At 45.9% G+C, this 14068-nt stretch overlaps 1 protein-coding gene across 1 annotated transcript in view; it reads left to right on the forward strand.

Moving 5' to 3' along the window:
- Nucleotides 1–276: 276 nt before the first annotated feature.
- Nucleotides 277–14068, forward strand: part of cntnap5a (contactin associated protein family member 5a) — a 94767-nt gene continuing 80975 nt past the window's right edge. The window contains exons 1-2 of the mRNA XM_056288836.1: nucleotides 277–382; nucleotides 4914–5107. Of these exons, the coding sequence (XP_056144811.1) occupies nucleotides 298–382; nucleotides 4914–5107 (279 nt within the window). The 5' untranslated portion in view covers nucleotides 277–297. The remainder of the gene's footprint in view (nucleotides 383–4913; nucleotides 5108–14068) is intronic.

A 14068-nucleotide genomic window follows, 5' to 3' on the forward strand; every position in this document is an offset into this window, starting at 1 on the left:
CAAACTTCTGACCGGTAGTACCCAGTATAGAGTTTAACATTAATCCTTCAGATTAGTAAAATACTACTTGGTGAAACCTGAGAATGCAGCTACAGCAAAATATTCCTATGTGACGAGAAAAATGTCAGAAATTAGAAAATTAGTTTCATATAGATTATTTCTCTTCATGGCTTGCATTCAGTTTATTTTCATAAAAAAGTTTCCTGGTTTAGACTGTGTTTTCTCTTCTCATCATAGCACGGCTCTGACTACTTTATTTTTCCACTTACAGATAACTGTAATGGTCCTCTAGTGTCCATGTTACCCCAAGCCTCCTTCCAGAGCTCCTCACAGTCCTCATTCAGCAATGCTCCTTACAATGCCAAGCTTAACAGACGAGACGGTAAGAGCTGCACACCCCAATCCATCCTTCATATGCTCAGTAACATCCTTTCCTTTAAACACATTGCTCAGAGTACAGTACTTGCTGTGTAACTTCTAAATTGTTACTATCACTGTTACATTATGTCAGTTATGTCAGTCTCCAAATCATCCTCTGTCTCTTGCCCACTATGCTATGAATTGATAGCAGGAACAGCCAAAAGACTGGTTAGACTGGTTGGTTAAACTTCAAACTACTTATTGGATGGGAATCTGCAAACCGGAGATGAATGTGGAACCTTGTAATATTTTTTGTTTTTTGTTTTTTTTGCATTTTGTTTATCTTTGTGTATTCTCAGACAAGAATTTTTGCCAAGAAGATAGGAAGTGGTGTGAAAACATTAGCAGGGTTCTCATTTACAATGATATTTTATTTCAAAGGCAGAGAGGCAGACTGTCTTAACTTACTGACAGACCAGTGGCGAGATAATACAGGTCTGACCTTTGTAGCATGGCAGATAGATAGATAGATAGCTAGGCAGTCTGAAAGAAATAAAGATAGCTAGCTAGCTAGCTAGCTAGCTAAATAGATAGATAGATAGATAGATAGATAGATAGATAGATAGATAGATAGATAGATAGATAGATAGATAGATAGATAGATAAAATTCTTAATAATTCTCTGGCCTCTGCTTCTTTTCCAGACAGTTTTGAGCATGCCATTATTAACTCATTGCTGAAGAAACCTAATTTAGATCCCCTGTCCATAAGTGACTACAAACCAATCTCCAAATTGTCTTTTTTATCTAAGGTTCTGGTGAGAGTAATTTCATCTCAATTGATTCCTTTAATGAACACTAATAGTTTTTTTAACAGTTTCCAGTTTGGTTTTAGAGTACTTCATAGTACGGAGACAGCTCTACCTAAAGTTACTAATGACCAGGGCATCCGGGTAGCATAGCAATCTATTATGTTGCCTACCAACATAGGGATCGCCGGTTTGAATCCCTGTGTTACCTCCGGCTTGGACGAGCGTCCCTACAGACACAATTGGCCACGTTTGCGGTTGGGAAGCCGGATGTGGGTCTGTGTCCTGGTCGCTGCACTAGCGCCTCCACTGGTCTATCAGGGTGCCTGTACGGGGGGAGGGGGAACTGAGGGGAATAGTATGATCCTCCCACATGCTATGCCCCCCTGATGAAACTCCTCACTGTCAGGTGAAAAGAAGCTGCTGGCGACTCCACATGTATCAGAGGACACGTGGAAGTCTGCAGCCATCCACAGATCGGCAGAGGGGGTGGAGCAAAGACCAAGACAGCTCGGAAAATAGGGTAATTGGCCTAGTACAATTGGGGAGAAAAAGAGGGGGGGGAAATTCCAACAAAAAAAGTTACAAATGGCTTACTGCTAACTGCAGAGAGAGATGACTGCTCAATTTTAGTTCTTTTAGACTTGTGCTGCCTTTGACACAGTTGATCACAGTATCCTCCTCTTACATCACCTAGAGACTGGGATGAGACTTGAATAGGCATCAAGGGCTTGGCTCTTAATTTTTACACTCTTATCTCTCCAGCAGAACTTTTTCTGTTGTTCTGGGAAACTCTACTTCCTTGATGGCTCAGCTGAGTTGTGGTGTTCCTCAAGGCTCAGTTCTTGGCTCCCTTCTTATATATATATATATGTATGTGTGTGTATGTGTGTATATATGTGTGTGTGTGTGTGCGTGTGTGTGTGTATATATATATATGTTGCCCTTTGGCCAGGTCATTCAAAACCATGATGTGTTTTACCATTTTTATGCTGATGACACTCAGTTATACATGCAACTAAGACCCACAGATCCTATCACTCTAGCAAATCTCAAAACTTGCCTCTCTGACATTAAAACCTGATAAGTCTGAGGTCATTCTGTTCAGTCCCCCAATTTCCACTAGCCCTTTTGGTACTAATCTTGGTGGTCTGTCAGGTAGTCTTAAGCAGGCTGATAGGAATATAGGCATAATATTTGATGCTAACTTCAGTTTTGATAATCAAATCAAACATGTTGTTCAGTCATACTTTCTCCAGCTCAAGGTAATCTCTAAAAATTAGGTCATTTGTATCAATTGCTGGTCTGCAAAAAGTTGTACATGCTTTTAGCTATTCTCAGCTTGATTACTGCAATGCACTTTACTTGGGTATCAGCAAGGGCTCCCTCCACCATCTGCAGTTGGTACAAAATGTCACTGCTCAACTCATTACTAGGACAAAGAGGCATGATCATATCACTCCTGTGCTTGCCTCCTACACTGGCTCTCTGTTATAATTCGGATTGATTTTAAAAATATATTACTCACTTTTAAGGCCTAAAACTCTCTTGTTCCTACTTATATTTCCAATTTATTGACCTAGTATATGCCCTCTCGACCATTAAGATCCACAGATGGAGCCCTGCTGGTTGTTCCTAGGTCTCGGTTTGTCACAAAGGGTGATCAGGCTTTTGCTGTTAAAGCCCTCACACTATGGAACTCTCTTCCTATTCTCAACTAAGACAAATCAAATCTCTAGCTTATTTCCAATCTCGTCTTACAACCTTTCTTTTTATGAGTTTTTTTACAAATGTTTGATATTTGTTTTTATTTATTTATACTGTTTTTATTTTTTGTTACTCTTATTTTTGTAACTGTTTTGATTAACAAATTTCTTTCTTCCCTTTTGCCCTTATCTACTGCTTTTATTTGTGCTTTTTTATTTTATTCTCTTACAGTTTTTTGTGTGTGTCATTTTTAACAATTTTATCCTGTTCTGTGGAGCATTTTGTAACCTTGTTTAGAAAAGTGCTATATAAATAAAGTTGTTTATTATTATTATTATTATTATTATTAGTTTATTATTGTTGTTGTTGTAAACAGACAGACACCATAATGGACGTCACATAATGTGACCTGTATAGAAAATATTCCTTTAACTGGAGGAGGATGAGAAAATGGTCCGGTATGACCTCAGGTTATTTTTAAACTGAGACAAACAAACAAACAAACACACACACACACACACACACACACACACACACACACACACACACACACACACACACACACACACACACACACACACACACACACACACAGACTCTGCTACTGTATGTGTGCCAGAGTCTGTAACAAACAGTATAACCCAACTCTCTGGGGTGCTCCGTAAACGATGCTTCCTCCATGAAGGAGACTCTGGTTTGATATTCCACGCTCATCTGCTCCCATGGTGTTGTTTCGCAGCCCACAGCCGTTGAGTAATGAACCTCTCTGCCAGAGCTGACCCCTTTCTTCAGGTTGATAGTTGAGTAGTGTGTGGGGTCTCCACCTAATTGTACACGGCACTGTCGCCTAGCATGTTTACATTAGGCTCTGCAGTGTTGTATGTGCCCCTTCCTTTCAAAGGTAAACGGTTTCTTTTGCAGTAGTGAGTTGCTTTTCAAACACATATATGCTTTGGAAGTACGAGTCAAGTTTTCATACTTTTACCAAAGGATGTTGAGACATTTTGCCCAACCTTTAAAAAAAAACTTTCTGTACTGAAGCACTGGTACAGGAAAGCAATTGTCACTATACAAACGTCTGTTCAGGAACTCACCAGTTTCTATGAATTGCACCTGCTGGTAGAGCGATAGCACCATTGAGCATTAAAGATATAATCTCCAATTACACCTTTAATTAAAAGGATCATTAAAGGTATAATCTCCAATTATACCGTTAATAATCTCCATCACTATTTTTCCGCTTCCGCCCACTATTGGTGACCTGTAGGAATTGCAATGTCAGTCAATTTAGTCTCCTCTTACACAAACGACTGTCACAACCCCACTCCCCCCATGCATGTTTAGCATCATGTCACAAATGACAGCACAACTAATGGAGCGAACATCTGACAATGTCACAAGCTACCACACAGAAATTCTGCAGATATCTGAAGTGAAGAAGAAATCAAGCTGAAAAATCATTGTTCAGTATTTATAACCTATCTCACACATGGCTATATTTCTAATGACAATGCTGCATACCTGTCCAAAAGTAGCATGGTCAGCTCAGCATCATTTATGCCTTTAGAGCAGCAAAGTTTTCACCGCCCCCCCCACCACTCAAAAACGATACCTAGTATATTCATTCTGCTTTTGGTGCATTTATCATGTAGGGGTTTTTTTCTGTAGAGTTGTGTTACAAAATTAGCATCTCCATATTGGAAAGCTGAAATGCAGGGCGGGATGAATGTGGGAAGACACATAGTTATCGCGATGGGACATTACATTCTAAAGGGCGAGATGCCCTCTATTGGTTTGTTTACCAAAATGAATATTCAGGGCTGGAAGCCACGTTTTCAAGGCCATAAATCTCAGCACCCGACAAAACTGTCGGTAGACTGACAACTCTTTCCACCACCTCTCGACACATGATGTTGTTGTTTTTTTCCGCTATGCTAAAGTCAAAACTTTATAGATAGTACCTTTAACAACCCGTGATTCAGTAACACGATGCTAAAATTGATTCCTTTCCTGCTCTGTCTCTCTGCACTCTCCCAAGGAGCCGGTGGCTGGTCTCCCCTGGTCACAGACAGAGAGCCCTGGCTTCAGCTGGACCTCAGGGACAGGATGGAGGTGATGGCTGTGGCCACACAGGGGCGCTACGACAGCTCCGACTGGGTCACTAGCTATCTGCTGCTCTATAGTGACACAGGCCGGACCTGGAAACAGTACAGACAGGAGGACGGAGTAGGGGTGAGTCTCCCTCGTGGAAACTTTATTTGATCATTTCTGCAGCGACATTCGTCTTTTTTTTCTTCTCTTGACTCCATTGTTGTAAAGCTGCCAGCACCGGCATGCTGACATAAAAATACATTTTAGGTTTAAAGTCTTTTGTTGTACACGTTAAGGTTCGCTCTGCTGTCAGTACACAAACGTTGTCTTGTCTTTGTTTTGTAAGACATGTTATTTGGTCTCTAAGGATCAAATGCAATGTGTGATCCATAGGTTAACTTAATGTGTAGTAACATAATGTGATCTCGTTCAAAGGAGATATTTTTGGGCATCAAGTTTGTTGTATTTACACACTCCTCGAAGTGCGCCCTTTTCATCTCCCATGTGACGTTATACTTTGTTGCAAAGCCTGTGCACAATTGAGTCAATGAGAAAAAAAAAATTATCAGGCTGCTTTTGCTGCCCGAGTTAGAACATGCCATCCATTTTTTATGACCTATTGTGTTTGCCCTAGTTATGTCGCATACTGTTGTGGAAATAGCAGCGAAATAATGATCCCATAGAAAACATGCGAGGAGAAACTGATTCAACTAAACATTACTAGAGGTTTCCTCTAATCAGTCACCCGAGCAGAGAGCCCAAGTGAACCGCTCTTCTTCATCGTGTTGGAATTAAAATAATGTGGAGATGTTAGGGTTAACACCATGTCCACCACTGTCTTGAGTAATTCATTCTCCTCTACACATCTCTGTAAATACATAATTTGGAACGAGAGATCGAGGCATGGGATTAAACATAAATCATAGTATGTCCAGGGAAAAGCTCATTTTAGATATTTTACTTGACATCTTGAGGAGTTTATTTTTGAATTTTCTGAAATATTTGTTTTAGCTGCATAGAAGCCTGGATATTAAGCAGTGCATATGAGGACTGCAGATGTAGAAGTCTACTTTCAACCTTAAGTCAAATACAACATGATTTGATTATCTGATTCAAATTTTAAGCAGCATTGGCAAGACTATTTAAATGTTTAATCTGATTATACTGGTAACTGGTCACTACTTACCATCTGGTTACTTTGCCTTCAAAAGCCACAGAATATACAGTCAAGCAGGGTTTATATTTAGATTTGTGTTATTAACATCACCCACAACCATTCTGAAAGCTTAAAAGTACAAACCTCTAAAATACCATTTCATTTTTTTGAGCAGATTTCCAAGTTGCCATTTTTGCCAATAAAATAGCTCATGCTCCGTCAGATGTTATCTGTCATTTTACAAACCTCTAGGATTATAAAGAGAAATGCAGCTGCGGTTCGGTGTATAGTCTGGGCAGAAAGAGTCTCTCTTTTGTAAAGTATGTCTGTATTCAAGATCAGCTACACTATAACTGTCCCTAAGAAAGCCTTGTACTCTGGAAAGCGAGACAGAGCAAGAGAAAGTGAGAGAGTAACAGAAAGAGACATAGGGACTAATTCGTTCATCATATTTTAAAATTCAAATTGAAGCAAATCCAGGGAATATCGTGCTATGGTTCAAGTTCAAGTTAATCATCAAGTGTATTGGAATACAATGAAATTATTGTGCTCTGGCTCGCTCTGCCTTACCACAAAGGACACAAGGGCAAAGGACATAAGGACACACCATCCCAAAATAAAACTCCAACTAACAACACTACACACCTACATAGACTGTGAGACTATGGACACATGAATTCATACATTATATACGCAGTATAGAAAAGTGCACGATAGTGCAACAATGTAAGGTGCATATGGGTGCATCAGCTGTTCAACAACCTGACTGCTGGTGGAAACTATTACTGAGATGGGTGGTGTGGGATTTGATGCTCCGGTAGTGTTTATTTAGATGGAAAGAGTGAGAACAGAACATGAGTGGGGTGGCTGGTGTCCTTAATGATGAGCTTTCCTTTTGCAGCGAGTGATGTACATACAACGAAGTTGTGGTAGTTCCCTACCAGTGAGTTTAGCTGCTGTCTTTACAGTCCTTTGAAGCAGTTTGCAGTCCTGAGCAGCCAAACCACACAGTGATACAGCCTGTCAAGACACTCTCCATCGCACTATGATGAAAGTTCATAAGACTTTTGGTATAAGTACCAAAACTCTTGAGAGGTCTCAGAAAATACAGTCTCTAATGCGCCTTTTTCAAGATACAACTGGTATCGAGAGACCATGGGAAAGTGTCTGCGATGTGTAAATCGAGAAATCTAAAACTGTCCACAATTTCAATGACCCACTGATAGAAATAGCAATAGCATTTCCCCTGATCTTTCTTAAGTCAACAATGATTTCTTTTGTCTTACTGACATTGAAAAAGATGTTGTTCTCACGGCACCATATGGTTAAATCTTCCACTTCCCTCCTATAGGTCCTCTCTTCACTACTGCCTGTTAGTACAACCACTGTGGCATCATCTGCAAATGTAATGATGCCGTTGTTGTCATATTTGGTAACACAGTCATGTGTAAACAGATTGTACAATAGGGGACTGAGACAGCAGCCCTGAGGTGCCCCGGTCCTAAGAACTAATGTAGACGAGTATGTTTTACCTATTCTCACAGTCTGGGGTCTGCCTGTCAGGAAATCAATTAGCCAATTACAGATAGAGTTGCCCAGACCCAGACCTCTGAGTTTCAACACCAGTTTATGTGGTACAATTGTATTAAGAGCAGATCTGTAATCAATAAACAACATTCTGACGAGCCGTATGCAGAGCGATTGAGATAATGTCATCTACAAATCTGTTGGAACAGTAGGTAAATTGTAATGGTCAAAGGTGACAGGACTGTTATATATGATATAACCAATCTTTCCAGATACTTCAGAATAACAGAGGTCAAAGCAGTAGGTTGGTAATGATTAAGGCTAGATACAGGTGTTTTTCTAGGTGCAAAGATAAGAGGCATCAGCCTTCTAAAAAACTGGCAGGGAACAGTGCATCTGGGTTTTTTTTTTGTGGTTTTTTCTGTTTGCTGGGATGTTAAGCGCTCTTTCTGTCACTATCTCTGACACACACACACACACACACACACACACACACAAAGGGGTGTCACCGAATAGTCAACTAGTCGACTATCAAAACCTCTAGTCGACACTATGCTTAGTTGTAGACTAATTGTACATATGCGGTTTAAGCGCTGTGCGGTAATAAAGCGGTGGCCAGGCATCCACAGAGATATGCAGCTGGGGGCAGGGGCGTAACGAATCAGCACCGGGCCCTAATGCAAGATGGTCAAAGCGGGCCCTATAGTAATAGGTCGGATCACCATAACGCATACCTCTAAACACAGATGAAAACATAATGGTGACATCACACCAACACATAGTCCTACACAAACATTATGGTGACGGCGCACCAACACATAGGCCTACATAAACATTATGGTGACGGCGCACCAACACATAGGCCTACATAAACACTATGGTGACGGCGCACCAACACATAGGCCTACATAAACACTATGGTGACGGCGCACCAACACATAGGCCTACATAAACATTATGGTGACGGCGCACCAACACATAGGTCTACATAAACATTATGGTGACGGCGCACCAACACATAGGCCTACATAAACACTATGGTGACGGCGCACCAACACATAGGCCTACATAAACATTATGGTGACGGCGCACCAACACATAGGCCTACATAAACATTATGGTGACGGCGCACCAACACGTATATAAGCACCGCACAGTGACAATTCAAATAAATAATAAGTAAGTTGTACTTACATCATAGCCGCACTCTCCTGGCGTTTCGCTGTGCGAAGTCGTCAATTAAACCATTAAGATCCAGCTGGCGGGCACGAGCATTCTCAGCTGCGAGGGCCGCGAGTCCAGACCAACGGGCCTGCCCCACTGCGCTCCTCGCATGCGACCTGATGAGCTTCCGTTTTGAAAATGATCGCTCTGCAGTTGCAACAGTCACCGGAAGTGTTAGGAAAGCAGCGCAACTGTCCAGCCTTCCCCGAAGCTTGCAGCCATGCAGTTGTTCATCAAAATGCCCTTTCACTGTCCTCCGTCCAGTATCCTCGAAGGTTTTGCCCCCCCATTTCTTTGCGAGAGCCTGCGCGGTCTGTTTGGCATCCTCAAACCGGTCTCGGAAGGCCTGCAGGTCTGCGATGGTGCTGTCTAGTAGCCGCTATCTCGTCACATGATCGAACTGAGACTTGACATTGGACAACAACATGCATGCAGTATTACCCAGCAATCATTGCATATTATGTGTAAAATTATGGCAAATATACCGAAATAAGAAGCACTCATTCATTTAATTGAATAGTTTATTTATCGTGTTTCATAGTGTAGCGAATTCGGGGGACAACGCAACCACAGGAACTGCCGCGGCCGGGAAGCGAATCCGTACCGTCCGCACCGCAGGAGACATCGCTAACCGCTCGACTAAAGGATCAGATCCGCCAGCCAGCGGCCAGCGTGTCTTCTTATCCATGCACGTTACAATAGTTTATAGATTGCTACAGACTACTTTATGTAAAAACCATACGGAGAATGCCTTTTTGCGGGTATATATCGCTCGCTCCACAGACCTATTCGCCTCCGTGGGTGGGGGTCCGGGGCCCAGTGCAGCCGCGCTGCCTGCCGTGGCCTTATTCAGCCGTGCAGGGCGAACCCTAAATCATCGCGGGACTATGCGGCTGCATACCCTGCAAAAACGGCAGTTACGGCCCTGACTGGAGGCGCTGTGGTTGGAGCAATCGTGTTCAAGTTATGCCACGTTGAATAAACAAAATCATTTTCTATGTTATGCCATGTTGAATAAACAGAATGTAAGGAATTGTAGCCAATTCGGGGGGACAACGCAACCACAGGAACTGCCGCGGCCGGGAAGCGAACCTGTATCGCCCGCACCGCAGGAGACATCGCTAACCGCTAGACTAAAGGGTCAAACCCGCCAGCCAGCGCCCAGCATGTCTACTAATCAGTAGACACGCTGGCCCTTGGTTAACGGGTCGGACCCTTTAGTCGACTGGTTAACGTTGTTGCTTGCGGAATGGGAGACACGGGTTCGCGTCCCGGCTGTGGCGGTTCCCGGACTGCCCCCCGAATTCGCTACAGGTATTTAGAGAAAGAAAGACAATCGCTAACTCTGTGTCTCGGTTTAAGAAGTCCATCCATCCGACTGCTGGTTTAGGCTTCAGCATCCCCGCGACCCTGAGAGCAGGTTTGAGTGACCATGTTAATTGGTAGACTCACAAGTCAGTCTCTAAACGCTACCAGAACTGGAGATTGGTAGGCGGAGATCTCCGATTGTCTGGTATCGTGAGACTAGTTAATTGGTGACTTTAGTGACGACAGCTGTTGAAAACACGAGCTCGTAGTCCTCATAAAAGCCTTTAGTTGTACTCTAATCACTTCTGAATACGCACTCATCCGTGTTTAATATCTATGCTAACCATCTACGCAAGTTAAATTGTGCTCAGTAACGCTCACCCACCTCTCGTAACGGTTCTGATAATGTGGGGAAACAAACCGCAGCTGTGTTTTAGACCAGTGGTTCTCAACCTTTTTGGGGTCCTGGACCCGCTGCGTATTTTTGATCTACCCTGAGGACCCCTCCACCTGATCTTGGGGGAGGGGGGTTGCAATTTGATAGAAACAGTAGAAACTGCATTTTAAATTGCATTATAGCATTTATTCACTCTTTGGGGCAAAAATAAGAGCTTTCAGTTGTAACTTAGATATAGTTAACAAAACAGAATTCTTATGCAGTAACTTTCAGATATATGTAACAAAACAGAATATGTATTCAGTAACTTTCAGATATATGTAACAAAACAGAATTTTTATGCAGTAACTTTTAACAATGCAAACGGGAGCGAGATCTCTTATTAAAATACAATAAATTACACTTGTGAAACAGATGTAATTAGAGAAAAAAGTCCTGTTACCCTTTATAGTTTAGGTAGATAAAGGTCTCGGTCACATTTGAGTAAAATAATCCTATTTCTATAAATGTCATAGTGTAGAGCCGAAGGAACGGAGAAGACCGTAGGTTCACACTTTAGCCGTGTAGGCAACTTTCTTTAATCCACGGTAAATCAGAGAGACAACCAAACCACAGCTCGACTGAGCGGAGGTGGCAAGAATAATCAGAAAACTGGCTGGACAACCATAACTTAACCCTGCGTTAACCTGCCAGGGCAACCATGACTTAACCCTTAGTTCCTGGGTTGAATTCTGTCCCCAATACGTGTCCACCACATGAGCCCCCCCAGAATTCGCCCTAGTAATCGAAGTCAGGCAGGCGCGGGGGGACGACAGGCCGTCCGCGGCGGCTCCGGATAACAGGGGCCGGAGTGTCTCTGGTAGGCATTGACGCGGGCCTGTGGAGGTCGGCCTGAGGAGCAGAAGAGGCAGCTCGGGCCTCCACGGGGGGAGGAGGCGGAGCCGGGGGACGACCGCGACGAGGAGGTTGGGCTAACACCAACGGCTGCGTCAAGTCCAGGTGTGCGGGTTTAACTCGGTCCACTGAAACATGCTCGGCCGTGCCCCCAAAATCCACCACCAGGTGCTTAGTTCCCCGTTCCAGGACGCGGAAGGGGCCGTCATAAGGGGGTTGCAGAGGGGGGCGGTGTGCGTCGTGACGGATGAACACGTAGTCCGCTGACTGCAGACCTGGGGGCACCTGGGACACCGGAGCGCCGTGTTGGGCGGTAGGGACGGGTGTGAAAGCTCTGACCCCGTCCAGCAAGGAGGCTCGTTGGTCCACAGCTGACCAGGGACGCGTTGCATTGGGCATGAAATCGCCTGGGACTCGCAGCGGCGTGCCGTACACCAGCTCCGCAGAGGAGGCTTGTAGGTCTTCCTTCGGGGCGGTCCGCAGGCCCAGCATGACCCATGGGAGCTTGTCGACCCAGTTGCAGTCCTTGAGAGTAGCCCGAAGCGCAGCCTTCATGGACCGGTGGAAGCGCTCACATAGGCCGTTCGCCTGAGGGTGGTAGGCGGTAGTGCGATGAAGCTTGACGCCCAGAGCCTCACCCACAGCATTCCATAGCTCTGAGGTAAACTGTGGCCCGCGGTCAGATGAAAGGTCGGAAGGCGTACCGAAACGTGAGACCCACGACCCAATAAAAGCCCGGGCCACATCAGCAGACGTCGTGGATGCCAGGGGAACAGCTTCAGGCCAGCGCGTAGTCCTGTCCACCACAGTGAAGAGGTAGGTGAACCCATGGGAGGGGGGTAGGGGACCAACCAGGTCGACGTGGACATGGTCAAATCGTCTCTCCGGCACTGCGAAGCGTTCCAGGGGCGCCTTAATGTGGCGGTGTATCTTAGCCCGCTGACAGGCAACACACGAGTCGGCCCACGCTTTCACGTCTCTCTTAAGTCCCTCCCACACAAACTTAGCAGAGGTCAGGCGCACGGATGGCTTACCGCCTGGATGAGAGAGGCCGTGCACAGCTTCAAATACGGGGCGTCTCCAGCTGTGCGGGACGATGGGCCTGGGCTGTCCTGTGGAGATGTCACACAGGAGGGTGACACCTGTGTCGCTGAAAGGAACGTCCTGCAGGCGGAGCCCCGTGTCGGAGGCCGGGGGCCGGAGGATGCTCGGGTCCGTGGCCTGGTCAGCAGCCATCTGTGCATAGTCAAGGCCTAGGTGGACCGCTCCAATCACTGCCCTAGGCAGGCAGTCAGCTACCTGGTTAGACTTACCAGCGACGTGCTGGATGTCGGTAGTGAATTCCGAAATGTAGGAGAGTTGTCGCTGCTGGCGAGCGGACCATGGCTCGGCCGTCTTGGACATGGCAAACGTGAGGGGCTTGTGGTCCACGTACGCAGTAAACTCGCGGCCCTCTAGCAGGAAACGGAAATGCCGGACGGCGAGCCAGAGACCGAGGAGTTCCCTGTCAAAAGTACTATACTTGCGCTCTCGGGGTGTAAGCTGGCGACTGAAAAAGGCCAAAGGCTGCCAAGCCCCCCCCACCCACTGTTCGTGAACCGCACCAACAGCATAGTCCGATGCATCCGTGGTTATGGAAATAGGCGCTGTAGGTGAAGGATGCGCTAGCAGGGTAGCCTGGGAGAGCGCAGCTTTAGTCTCGGTGAACGCACGGTCCCGCTCTGCTGTCCAGTCGACCGCCTGGTTGGGGGACATGCCTTTCAGCGCCTCGTACAGTGGCCGGATGATAAAGGCGGCTCGGGGAATGAAGCGGTGGTAGAATGTCACCATCCCGATGAACTCCTTGAGCGCACGAGCTGTTTGGGGGCGTGGAAAGGCCGCCACCGCTTCCACCTTTGAGGGCAGGGGGACTGCCCCGTCCCCAGTGATGCGGTGCCCGAGGAAATCAATGGCTGTCAGCCCGAACCGGCACTTCGCCGGGTTGACGATCAGCCCATGCTGGCTGAGGCGTGTGAAGAGGGCATGAAGATGGGACAGGTGTTCTTCCTCGGAGGCGCTGGCGATGAGTATGTCGTCCAAATAGACGAAGATGAAAGGAAGGCCACGGAGCACTGAATCCATCAGCCGCTGAAAGGACTGGGCCGCGTTTTTGAGTCCAAATGGCATTCGTAGGAATTCAAATAGGCCGAATGGGGTAGTCACCGCTGTCTTGGGGATGTCTGAGGGGTGCACGGGAACTTGATGATAACCACGGACCAGGTCGACTTTTGAGAAGACGCATTTGCCAGACAGGTTTGCAGAAAAGTCCTGGATATGCGGGACAGGATAGCGGTCGGGCGTGGTGGCGTCATTTAGTCGGCGGTAGTCCCCGCATGGGCGCCAACCTCCATCAGGCTTAGCGACGATGTGGAGTGGGGACGCCCACGGGCTGTCAGAGCGGCGGATGATCCCCATGCGTTCCAGGTGCTCGAACTCAGACTTGGCAATGGCGAGTTTGGCGGGGTCGAGACGCCTGGCTCTGGCGTAGACCGGGGGCCCCTTCGTAGCAATGTGATGCTCCACCCCATGCTTAGCGGTGGGTGCAGAGAAGGTAGGC

This window comes from Lampris incognitus, chromosome 11, assembly GCF_029633865.1.
Source record: "Lampris incognitus isolate fLamInc1 chromosome 11, fLamInc1.hap2, whole genome shotgun sequence".
In the NCBI taxonomy this organism is placed as follows: domain Eukaryota; kingdom Metazoa; phylum Chordata; class Actinopteri; order Lampriformes; family Lampridae; genus Lampris; species Lampris incognitus.